The 13,543-nt window shown below is 34.7% G+C and overlaps 1 protein-coding gene across 4 annotated transcripts in view; it reads right to left on the reverse strand.

Annotated features, from left to right (window-relative positions):
- Positions 1-13,543, reverse strand: part of LOC5575250 (diacylglycerol kinase 1) — a 655,530-nt gene that overhangs the window by 59,349 nt on the left and 582,638 nt on the right. For 3 of the 4 annotated variants that reach the window (XM_021841863.1, XM_021841861.1, XM_021841862.1), the window contains exons 15-17: positions 4,940-5,080; positions 4,374-4,871; positions 3,654-4,298 (exon numbers count right to left, since the gene is read on the reverse strand). In XM_021841863.1, coding sequence (XP_021697555.1) covers positions 3,654-4,298; positions 4,374-4,871; positions 4,940-5,080 — 1,284 coding nt within the window. The remainder of the gene's footprint in view (positions 1-3,653; positions 4,299-4,373; positions 4,872-4,939; positions 5,081-13,543) is intronic. The other variant, XM_021841864.1, reaches the window with a different exon arrangement.

Below are 13,543 nucleotides of genomic sequence, written 5' to 3' on the forward strand. Positions count from 1 at the left end.
TTAAAATACTCTTAATCGTATTTATCGTACGCTTCAATTATTGAGAATAAGTTGTAGTTTGGACTGTGAAACTGGAGAGAAGTGATTTTTAGTGTACCACCAACTGGCAGACCCAAGTGGGCTAGACACTTAAAAGGAATGCCTAAGAGATTGATCTCTAGTTGAGATTGTGGTGGAGATGGATGGCCTTATGAAACGTTGCGAATGCATGACAAATGACCATCCTGAAGTAAATAAGCGCGTACGGGAGCCCTTAGTGATTAATGAGATTTGGGGGAATATCAACGAAAATGAAGATCTGGAATGTAATCGGTTTGTAGTTGACCTGCCATTCAGATAAATAAAGCAACAGACACGATAATATTTACAAAAAATTACAAATTTTAATGGTATTCAAAAATGTTGCCAAAAACGGATCCATTTTGTTGCCAAAATCGGGGGGTGCCAAAAATGGAGCATGCCAAAAACAGAGCATGCCAAAAACGGAATCCCACTGTAATTAAATTAAAATATTACAAATTAAAAAAAAACGAAATAAATGAAAACAATATTTTTTTATGTGTTTATATGATAGTACAGAAAATGCATTGGAAGAGTACTTAAGTAAAATTTTTCTAGGTTGCATCAATTTCGAGATATACTCATACTTATATAAAATTTTCAAATAAAAAAAGAAAAATAGTTTTTCCCATACCCATACATTTGGACATGGTAAATGAATAAAAGAAAAACGATGATTTTTTTTAAACGTACTTCATGGGTACAAAAATAATGCGCTATGTTGTCAAGTTTTATCACTGTAGCAATCATCATTGAAAAAAATGCGGTACAAAAACTTCGTGGTGTGAAGTACCTATGTAGTATATAAGGTAAGTCTGAAACCGTGAGAGCATTAGTGTTGTATCAACAGTGATTGTTCAGTGAGTGTAGGTGACGTTTATTTGCCTGTGAAATTGACATGCTACGAAAGAAGATACAGCATTATATTGTGGATTAAGGAGGCGTTTTACAGAGGTATTTATTTTTGTTGTGCGTGAAGCTGTACAAATATCATTTTTTCGCAATGAGTTATATCAGTTCAAGATGTATTAAAGTGTTCAAACAAAGTTGTTCTAAACAGGTTTACCTCTGCTCCGTGTTTTCGGATAGTGAAAAGTAGATTCTGCTGATGGTGCTTTGCCACCTGAACATTTTTTTTGTGTTCCCGTTGGTCGCGATTCCGCCGATATTGGCAGGTGCAATGTTATCCGGGTTATAGTGCTTTGTGCAACGCTAAATAGCTGCAATAGAATTTGCTGATTGTGCTGTAATCAAAGTGTATTTTTTGGGGGAAGATTTTGAAGATGGCTTGTGGCGCCACCCGGATAGTTTTTGTTACGTTTGAGAAAAGTGTGATTCTGACAAATTAAGAAGAAAAATCATATAGTTCCATGCCGTTAAGTTCTATTTACAATGAAACCATTCAGAGGATGTCGATTCAAATTCCCTATAGAATCGTTGAAGTTTTTTGAGAAAACGGTTTTCTACTCGGCGTTTAGACATAGTATTTGGTGAGTTTGTTCCGATTAAACTACATATATTAATGCAATCTGGACTTTTTCTGTATCATGGGGACAGGCCAATTTATTTTCTCGTTTCAGAGAGCGAGTAATGGCGCTCAAACCAAAGCTTTTTAGCTAGGACACTAGGTGGAAATACCTGTGTCCCATCCCTGGAAGACGAACGCGCATGGAGCGACATTAACTTTCTTAGCTGCGTCACTCCCAACAATGATGAAACCATTACATTCACACTTACACCCAATTACAAAAAGTGTACTTAACTACACCTACACTAAATTTCAACCCAGTCGCATCACTCGCTTATAGTGAATCCTAGACCATCACCTTTCCCTTCATCCAACTCCTTGACATCTATGAGGGCGTCGGTGAGTCGCTGGCCTCTCTTCAAGTAGGTGTCATATCATCATTTTCCTTTCCTTTCCTCGTAACGGAGAAGATGGGCGTGGCCGGCAATGGACATTGTCATGTCTTTTCATTTCTGACTTCCGATTGGATAGCTATTCCATCCGAATTAGTTCTCCATGAGCAATTGGAATAAGAGTGGTAAAGCAACTAACATGACAGTTTTCAGTACGCAATCTACGAAATACTCCGTTACCACGCAACGCAACGCAAACAAAGTTGTTCTAAACATTGTCGAAATCTTACGGAAGATAATATTCAGTAATTGGTTTTGTTGGGATTTGCTGAACATAATAAATTAAATAGTAAGCTTAAAATTTTTGATTCTTGTCGTTTAAAACTGTCTAATTGTACTGAACTATCTAGTAGCGATGACTCATCGAGCAAAGGTAGCATAGATGTGATTAGAATCACATTTTTAATGCCACGTTTAGATTTACCGTGTATATCTCGGAAGTGATGCATCTCAGCTTAATTTTACTTGAGTATTTTTCGATAGAAATTTTTCATATTTAAAAATATATAGTTATTTTTCTGCACTCAAAAAAACGCACCAAAAATATCGTTTTACATAAATTCGTTTTATTTATTTTTTAAATAATTTATTTTTTATCCAAAAATTTTCCGTTTTGAGGCATTGAGCAAGAAATTACAAACAATATGCTGCAAAACATATCCAAAAATTAAAAACATCAATTTTGCGGTTTTTAAGAACAATGAACTTCAAATTTTTATTTGAAATTTTCGTTTTTATTTTTTTTACCGTGCATACTTTTTTAAATACAAATAAATTAGTATACAGGTTTTGATCAAACAATAAACAATTCAGCTACGATTCACTCAATCAAAATAAAATATTTCTGGAATGGAGAAACACGAAATATGTTTGAAAAGGGCCTATTTTACTTTTTTTATTTGAAAATTTTATTTAAATATGAATATATCTCGAAATTGATGCAACCTAGAAAAAATTTACCTAAGTACTTTTCGATTGCAATTTTTCTGTACTTTCAAATAATCACTTAAAAAATTATTGTTTTCCTCTATTTCAATTTTTTTTTCAAAATCTGTAATTTTTAAAAAATTATAACTTTTTTGTCCATAATTCTTCCATTTTGAAACATTGTGCAATAAATCACATTAGTTGTCCCCTAAAACATATCCAAAAATAAAAAAAAAATCGAAACTGCGTTTCTGGAAAAAATCGATTAAAATTTTGTTTTTGAAATGAAAAATAATCTGTAACTTTTTTCACCGTGCATATTTTTCTCCATATAGTCCTAAGCAATACCTACAACTTTGTAGAAGATCTCAAATCGATCGGACAATCCGTTTTAGAGTTACAGTATTTTAAAGATTTGCTATGCATTTTCCGATACGCCCTTCTCAAAAATAAGGGGAGGTTCAAAATGGCGGTCTGAAGGTGCAAAATGTCATTTTTGGTCATAAAGAATCTGTATGCAAATTTTCAGGCGATTCAAAAAATACAAAAATTAAATTAAAAAAAAAATCGTCATGATCGGTGGAATTACTCATTTGCTAGTATTCGATGAACCTCTGTATCGCAACGTCCTAATACAATTTCCCTGTTGGGCTGCATCACAATGAAGGGCGACAATTTCAATATCGATAAGCTTCGCCACAGTGGGACGAAGGTGAACGGGTGGAAAACTATAAAATCCTACTCACCACACCCACGGAGAAGTAGTTGTTGACAATGTTATAGGGCACGGTGAATTCCGACGCGGCTTGTGGCTTTATCAGCTTGGGCAGGTCAACAATTTTCTCCTTGACTTGCGGAACCGCTGGGGTTTCTTCCGGTTTCTCGTCGTCCTCCTCTTCCGGTTTCGCTCCGTCCGAATGGTTGTGATTATTATGATGTTGGGTAACAGCACGTGTCTTATCGTCGTTTCCGTCGATGTCTTTATGCTCACCACCACTGGAAGCGGAAAGGGAAGGCGAGTGGTCACCATTGATGACTTCCGCTTCACACTGGCTGGTGCCATTAACGACTGTTTCCGAGTGTGATGCCAGAGTCCTGCCAATGTCCCCGTTGCTGGTCGTGTTGGTTGTTTGCTGAGTAATTTCCTTCGACGAGGAGCAGGACAACGACGTTGTCATCGTGGCCGTGGCCAACTCTTGGTGCTGGTGTTGGTGCATTGTCGTGGCTGTGCCATTATTGTCACTCAGAACGACTCGTTTTGTGTTCTCTATCGATATCTCCGTAGTTTTTGTACTATTTTTGCTTTCGTCGTACGATTGAATCACAGATTTTTCCACTATTATCCTATGCGAGAGTTCTATCACTTTTTGTACATTCTCCGAAAGGGTTACCTGTTGGGAGCAAAACAAATGGGAAACAAATTTAGAATAATTAACCCATTCAACCCCAACCGCAGAGATCACGACCTGTAGTACCTTATGAGTCGGAATTATCGGCGTATCTTCAATGATCGTCGGATGGTTCTTGACTTCTATGCTCCACCGATCAAGCATCACTACCGAAGACCGTTGAATCTTATCCAATATCTTGGGAATACTTTCCCCCTCGTAGCCACCACCCCACCTCAGACACCTGGCCAAGTCATTCCCCGTCCCCAAAGGAATCACCCCTACCGATGGCTGGCACTGTAATTCAATGGAATCCATCGCTTCCAGAACCCACCCAACAGTGCCATCGCCTCCGCAGCATATCACCATGAAGTTGGGAACATCTTTGAACATGGTCAACCCCTCCAGCGGGCCTCCCTTGGACAAATCGTACACTTGCCGTGGGTTCAACAGGTACTGGAACTTCCGCAGGATTCGATCACCTTGACGGCCACCACTTTTAGGGTTGATGAACACCAACAGGGGACAGATGTTTTCAGTGGCGGTGATTTGGAAGTGAATCGTTGAAGGGACGTTCTGGAAGAAATGCGTTTCTTAGATTCAGAACTACATAGGTATCTGATCACTTAGGGTAATATTCTTACCTTGCCTCGGCTGGTGGTGTAGTTGATGGATTTCTGTCGGTCGAGAACTGCAGGACATATTACTGTTGGCGGAAGCACCATGTTGGCAAACTCACCCAAAGAGCATTCCGCTTTTACCAGAGAGGCACATTTGTTGTGAAGCTGTAAATGAAGTGAAAGAATGATTTCGATACAAAGATTAGTTACCATCAAGATGAAGGTAATAAAGTCATAATGAGTTATATGTTTATTTGAGTTTCTTCTGCGTATACATTTAAGTTTATCAGTCATCTGTTAAGGAGTTCAAGGGGTGTGGCGTCAACTGCTGTGTACAATAAACATGATTTCCTTCACTATTCGATAAATAATGTCTGAACAAAAGTAACTGCCAAAAGGCTAAATTTTCTAACACAATTCGACTGGATCTGTGGTACTCTCCACTGAGTATCGTGTCCTGTCAGGCCGAGACTGAATATCTCATGAACTGCCGGAAGCAAATTATTTCCACATCTTTGTGTTACTTTAAAACAATATAATGTGCAGTGATAACCATGAAAAAACATAATGCAAATCTCTACTAGAACGATTTTTTGATGGACGTTGTGCACTTGGTCCACTCTGACTGAACACTTTCTAGGAAAATAACAATCATTTAATGTTTGCATGATCAAATTGGGTGCATATCTCTAAAATAAACATATTATCAACATCCTTCGACATCAGATTCGTAGATTCTTCAATAATCCATATCCTCAATCATTGCACATTGGGCCAGACGGCAAAATTAGGAGGAAAAAAATATTTTGACTATGAAGATGGTTTTTAAGAACAGAAATGTCTTCGGCAAAATTGTTACATATAATGAGGACTACATTTTAACGTTAAGTGATATTAGGGTGGTCCAGCAAAATACGAAAATATATATGCTAACTTGCATGCTTTTTGAATTAGCGCATTTTGGTGAAAGAATTAAGTGATTCTATTGATTTGTTTATGAGATATGATCATTTTTATAGAAAAAAAAATCATATTCTTCAAATGTAAATATCTCAAAAAGGGGGACAAACAGAGTTGCAATTTGCACAGGATCTGATAGGTATAACCTAGAGGTTCAAATAGTATATTGTATTTTGGGAGGATATAGGAAGATTTACAGAATAATTTTAATGCGAAAACGAGCATTTTTTACTGAAAAAATCATGATTTTAGTTGGAATATTGAACATTACGACAAAGTACTAAACATACATACATTTGAAAACTGTTCAACTGAATATTTGACTCTATGACACTACCCCGAACGCCACTACCCCGAATGTCACTACCCCGAACGCCATTACCCCGAAAGCCATTACCCCGAATGGGTCACTACCCCGAACGCCATTACCCCGAATGCATAACATTTTGAGGCTTATGCTAGTTACAGAGTGGGGAGATAATTGTACGATTCCTTATCAGTATTTAACGAGTTTAGCTCAACTATGTATTTTTGAAATATCAGAAGATAAAAAAGCAGCTAGTTTTTTAGCAAATATTTTTTTCATTCTAAGTTTTCTTTGGATTTGTCCTCTAATTTTGGTGAGATTCGCACAGCCACATTGCAAAGAATTTGAAGAATAGCCTTTCCAAAAAAGAAGGATGAATTTATTATGAAAAGGATAGCTATAATATGTACAAAATTAAGATGTAGTAAAGTCTCTTATTGGAGATCGGTACTCACTTATTTTACTCATTTTTGTAGGTGTCAGGCTACTAGCATTAAGATCTCCATAAAGATTATGTTTCGTAAACGATGGTGAAGGATGATCACTCTGAGATAGTCACTGCAAGTGTTGTACTATGGAACACGCTTAAAGACAACCTGATAGACAATCGTTCCGCTATACCTAGGAAACGTTAATACACTTGTACATGTTAGAAAAAACGGTGGCCTCTGATTGCCGCTACAGTAAAAACTTTCGTTGATTGGTGGGATCATTAGTTTAGAATTTCGATGAGATAACCATATAGATATATATATATATATATATATATATATATATATATATATATATTTTTTTTTTCTTTTTTTTGGTTCAAGACGAAGAAATTATGATGGCAGAAAAGTGGTGAGCAAATCCATAAGAGACCTGTCTGTTTTAATACAAAACAATAAAAGAAGGGAAAATTTCTTAGAATTATAGCAGGATTCACTTTAGTGAATGCCTTCAGGATATATTTCTTTAAAAAAGCTGTTCTAAGTGGAAATACTAGTGACTAGCTTATCAAACGAATACTTGAAAGAACAGCCTATTTAAGAAAGAAGGGCAAACATCTGGTGAAATGTTTGCAACTATGACGTGAATGATCAATGTAACAACGTGATGATATGGCACAACCTATATTTATAAGAAAGGAAGATATTTGTTTAAAAACAAAATTGAATTATGAGCACCACCAAGAAGTCCAAATACCAGTGATCACGCAGCTGTTCAGCAAGACCATATTGAGGGTTACGGGTTCGAATTCCTCTGGTGGCGGATCATATGCATTGAACATTTCCTTGGCGTCCCTGGGAATAGAGGCACATGTACAAGAATGGTAAATTGACAAGGAATGCTCTCAGTCAGCTTATTTTATAAAAAGCCCATTCACAAATTTCATAACCCTGAAGGAGGCAAAAAATAGTGTGGGTGGTTGTCTTCAAAATGTTACAGCCCATACACAATATGTAGAATTTCCATACAATACAAAAAAATAGTATGAGGGGGTGGGTAGGTGTCAAAAATGACAATTTTTAGCGTATTGAAATGTCATACTATTCGGGGTAATGGCTCATTCGGGGTAGTGACCTATTCCGGGTAGTGGCGTTCGGGGTAATGGCGTTCGGGTTAATGGGATGGAGCCGAATATTTTTCTGCATATTATACTTATTTATGTGATGTTTCGATTCATATTCCGAACATGAACAGCATAAGCCACGACTTAAAATGCCATTAATAGCCAAAAAACAACCGATACTTATAAAATATTAAATTTCTTTACACAATTTAACCATGGGCCGTGAATCGTGAAATTTAACCTGAATTGATGATAAAAATATTATGATATCACCTTTTATTGTAAGTTTTTCGCAAAAGTTTGGAACAACATTTTATTTCCATTGTCGAACACTGTGATTATTCTACCACATATTCCGATCACTGTGATTCAAATTCCGAACAGCGCGAATAAATCCTATTCATATAAAGAATTTTGCAAATAAATTAAACTAAGTTGAATTTAATGACATGTATTAGTGAAACATTTCAACCAACACACCATACGAAATCCGCGTGTTCGGACAATGAGTGTGATTGTTTTATGTTTAAATCATTAACAAAAACATGTTTTGATTCGTTGTAATTTTCCACTGAACAGGCTGTGTATGGTGAAAGTGATTAAATTTAATTAAAAACAAAAAACTTGGACTATGCAATGCTTTTTGGTTTTGTATAACAATTACTTTGCAATTGATAAGCATGAACTTGAGCTTGGATCAGTTTACATTGCAAAAAATAAACGTTCAGCTTCGTTGAACAGCATGTCTAAAAGAAGCCATTTTATAGTATGTCGTTATGCCATAGATATGTACCCTGATTATCTCGCTTAATCAATTTAATATATTTCATACATATTATTACTTATGCATTAAAACAACTGTTGTGAATAGGAAGTTGCGATCGGCCTCTATTACAGAAGGTTTGTATTTATTAGAGAAAAATATAAAAATAAATATTCGATTGAGAAGATTTCCGATGGTTTGACTTTATTTTTAACAGAACACATCCTGATTTTAGCTAAAATCATGAACTCACAGTAAAAACTGTTCGTTTTGACATCAAAATTATACTGCATATCCTCCAATATCCTCCAGAGATACAATATACCATTTAGACCTCTAAGTTATACCTTTCATATCCTGCGCAAATTGCATACCCGTTTTTCCACCAAGTTTTTCAACTAGTTATAAAACTTTGTAGAAGACGACATTTTGATAGAATTTGAAATAAAAAAGTTGTAGGCAAAATATCAATTTTTCATTGACTCTACCCTGCATAATTGAAAACGCCATAACAAGGTTTGCGTCTTCGGCAAAGTTGTTCAAAATTAAACAAAGAACAACTCCCTAGAACACTTCAAAGCGCTAACTTGAAAAGCATAAAAGTTGACAAAAATATAACCCTAATGTCACCTAATGTCAAAATATAGTCCTCATCATATGCAACACATTTGCCGAAGACACTTTTGTTGGCTTGCGGTTCAAAACGGTTGGGCAGGCCTGCTCTAAATCATAGTTTCCCAAACTGTGGGTCACGATCCCGTAGGGTATCGAAAAAAAAAAACGTATTCTTCACTTATTATGCTGTTGATGGATCTTAGAAATTTGTTAACGGTTCCAGAATCCAAGAAAAATCTAGACAATTATTTCAAACTAGTGGCCCTGGCAAATTTCGTCTTGCCTACAAGTAGGCTGTTGAAAAAGCCATAGATTCAAAATGACAGTTTAGTTACCGTATTTTTGACTGTTCTGTAGGCTTCTTTGAACTTTTTATTCAAATGAACGCGTCGAAGTCCTGAAGTTGAAATCTTAAGTTTTCATTCCATACAAAAAGATTGGAAATCGATTAAACTGTTCAAAATTTATGATTTTTTTTAAAGAAAAAATCTAATGCGCTGAGACCTACAGTGTGTTTCGATAAAAAATTACTGATTTTTTATTTGCAAAAAAATATATCTCAAAATTTTTAAGTTTTTACATCGCTGAAAATTTGAAAATAAACGTAAAATTTTCTGAACTTTCAAGAAAACACGGGAAAGCCGAAATTTTTTATTTTTTTTATGTAAAAAATTTGTTTGTGAAATTTTATATTTTTCTTGGAAAAGTCAAAATTTGTAGCTTTCATTCCGTCCAAGAAAATTGAAAATCGGTCAAGCTAGTCAAAAGACAAAATTTTGCGCGATTTTTCTGGTCACCCTATTTCGGAAATGGTCACCCTAATCAAAAAATCCAAAATCACGTGTATCCTTATTTCGGATAAGGAACAAAATAGCAAATTTTTACGGAATTCGATGACCCAGTAGATCGGTTTTTCATGGAATGGCTGAATAGTAAATTTTGATATGGATATCTAAAAGTGATATTGACTTGATAGATATGAGAGCTAATATATCTGGAAATATCATTTATCTTAAATTGACTGCTAGAATATCATTTGCATATCATATTTGGGCGTTGTGATGTCGACAATTTTACTATGTTGATTATACAGACACATTATTGGGTCGATGGGACCATTTTTAGCGTAATTAAAAAAGCTTAGTTATAGCACATTTTGATATCGGTAGCTAAATTGATGATGGCTTGCTGGATATAGGCAGTACCGTAGCGTGCGGTTGGCCAGGTTAGCATCCGCCAAGGGCGTCGACCATCAAGGGGGCGCCAAAAAGTCTGGTACACTTGATACTTTTTTAAGAGAGACATATTACACAAGAGCACCACATGAGTCACTGGGCGGTATGAATAAAATGTAGTAAAGTTGAGTCACTACATTATCGGTACCGTAATCCGGGGTAACATTGATCAGCGGGGTAAAATTGATCGCAATGACCTTCTTCGTAAAAAGCTCGAATCAACATTTGTTGATGAAATATTTTCAATGCATGAATGGCGATTCTCTTTCTTCCAATCATGAGCTAATAAGCAATAAGGTTTTTGCGAAAATAAAGTTGTGTTCATGCGTAAATGTTTCAACTTTTGTAAACAATGATTTTCATGCTTATAGATGACACCATAAAAGAATCATGTCTCACATGAGTTCTGTAAACGATATGAGCAAGAGAAATTCGGTTGCTACTAAAAATGACATCGCTGAAAACGACTCCGTTGTCAAAATTTTCATAAATATGTCCAATAAAACATAATTCACAAATTATTATAAAGCGTGAAGAATTTCCTTAGGAATTTGCATACATTTAGGCGTATTCCACAATTCAAGGTGTTTTTAATTTTAAAATAACTCAAGAAGTAAATGACTAATAAGAGTTTGACCTTCATATTCGGCTTCAGGGACCATGATTTTAGTAAGTAGTGATATTTTCAATATTACCGAATGATGTTTTCATGGTGTGATCAATGTTACCCCATATCAGCTAAATCAAAAACTCACTTAAAACATTTTTTTTAACATGCCTTAAACTTTCAGAAAACAAAATACAGTACATAAACACGAACAATGGGTGGCAGTACTTGTTTTAAAAATATAAAATTTGCAACACATGCATTTTCGAATCAAATGTTTAAGAAATATTCAAAAAAATGATCAATGTTACCCCGGATTACGGTACCGTAAAACGGGGCGAATAGAAAAAGTGGGGGAATAGAAACAAAGCGACCTTCAGTTAAAAATGTGAATATTATGTAATGATAATCTTTAAAAACCTACTGAAATACTTTTTCCCATTAGTTGAAAAGCAACAGAGTACCGCTAGACTATTTTCAAATTAAAAATTTTGCTACATTTCTCATTAAAAAAATGAGCGGAAAATATTGAAATCTCAATCATTTTTGATAGCTTAAAACATCCGGCATTTTTGCTGATTTCAAAAATGATCGAAAATTGATCTTAATTTTAAAAATTTTATTTTTTTTCTTCACTAAGTAAAAACATGTTGATATTTCTTCTAGATGCAGTGTTTATTTTTCCATAAAATGAAAAAAGTATTCATATTTACTGAACAGTGTTTCTATTCGCCCCATTGCGGGGTGAATAGAAACAAACAACTATATCATAAATCTTTGTACGATATAATTTTTATTTTTTAACAGCAATTGGGGTCTTAGCAAAGGAAGACGCGACCCATATTTTAGGCTAATAAATTTGGTTTTTATCCGCACGGTTTAAGTTGTTCACATTCAAACATGTCGGAAAGTGTTTCTATTCGCCCTATTTCACGGTAGTAAACGCTATATGTGGAACATGTTTGTGTCATTTCTCTTTCTAAACCTTTCGAACATACTACAAACAACGCGTTGCTATGAATAAAGGTAGCATTCACTACAAAGCTACTGATAGTTAGCTTCAGAGCACAATGGTCGGAAAAAAGTGAAGTTTGGCCAAAACTAGTTTTATTGCCTTAATCGATAAAATATGTAAACTTTATATGTTATTTGGCGTTTTTAGTGTTTCAGATGGGATTATTCACATATTACGTAACTTTTTTTAAAAAAGTTTTTTATTTTCATTAAAAATGTTATCAAACTGGGCTGAAAGCACATTTTTTGTTTGTATTTGACCGAGTTTGATCAAAATGTGTATGAACAGTGGTGAAATATACCTTAAATGAACTTTGTTTGAAAAAAATCTTCAAAATATATGAAAAAATTGAATTATTCAAATAGCTCTGACTTACAAATCAGCAAATTTCTGCAAACAATTTAAACGATTTTGTAAGATCTAAGGATGCATTTTGATGTGCTATATTCAAAATGGCGGCGACATGACGCGAAAAGAGTTGTTTTTCATGTTAAAAATCATCAAAATTACTGATTCCAATATTGAATAGTATTAAAACTTCAACCAAATATTTTTTTCCATCCTCATGCTTGATAAAAGTGTTGAACCATAAGCTTTTAGACAGTGCGTAACATTGGGGAAATATTGCATTCCTAAATTATAAATTTTGTACTTAATTTTATTGTAACATTTTTCAATTTGTTGACTTCAGCCAGTTTGCCGTCATAAAAGTCATATAAATTTAAATAAATAGTTCAATTTCAATTAAGGATCGTAATAATATAATATATGAGGTATATTTTAAAATGATAAAAAACATATATATCTCAAAAAAGTTTTTGGTAGTTTTGGCCGCCCCTTTATATGGAGCCCGACCATTGTGCAGAGGTTGCTACTTATGCTTTGAGATTGTTGAAATGAATGGAATAATTAAAATTTGAGTAAATATCATGGGGAAACGATGTCAGCTTTGATATTTCGAAAGGTATTTTGAGATTTTCGCAGAAATTTTCATATTTCGAAAATAATTTTGAATTTATGTGAGAGATCTGGTATTCTTTCTCGCGTTACGTCCCAACTGGGACAGAGCCTAATTCTCAGCTTAGTCTTCTAATGAGTACTTACACAGTTTGTAACTGAGAGCTTTCAATGTCAATTGACCATTTTGCATGTGAATATCGTGTGGCAGGTACAAAGATACTAATTACGACAATTATGTTCAATCTGGCATTACGATAATTATGTTGTATCTTAGGAATTCGTGGATGTCGAATGGATTTCAGCTAATAATAAAGTAATTCTTATTTTCATGTAAGATTGACTGACTGACTGACATCCCAGATTCTCTTATTTTCTTTGGGATTCTGGAATCCCTATAGTAATTTTGGGTTTCCGATAGAATTATAGAATAATAATTCTGGGATTCTTTTGGGAATATTATATATCCGGTATTTGATCTGGCTGTTAATCTTTTGAAATGATTCGGGTATCTACAAGACAAGGTATTTCGGTAAGAATCTCTGAGATTTCAGTGAGATTCGTGCAAACTCTGGTTCAAATCTTTGGAGTTCTTGTAAACTTTAGACCTGTCT

The sequence above is a fragment of the Aedes aegypti genome, chromosome 2, assembly GCF_002204515.2.
Source record: "Aedes aegypti strain LVP_AGWG chromosome 2, AaegL5.0 Primary Assembly, whole genome shotgun sequence".
Classification (NCBI taxonomy): domain Eukaryota; kingdom Metazoa; phylum Arthropoda; class Insecta; order Diptera; family Culicidae; genus Aedes; species Aedes aegypti.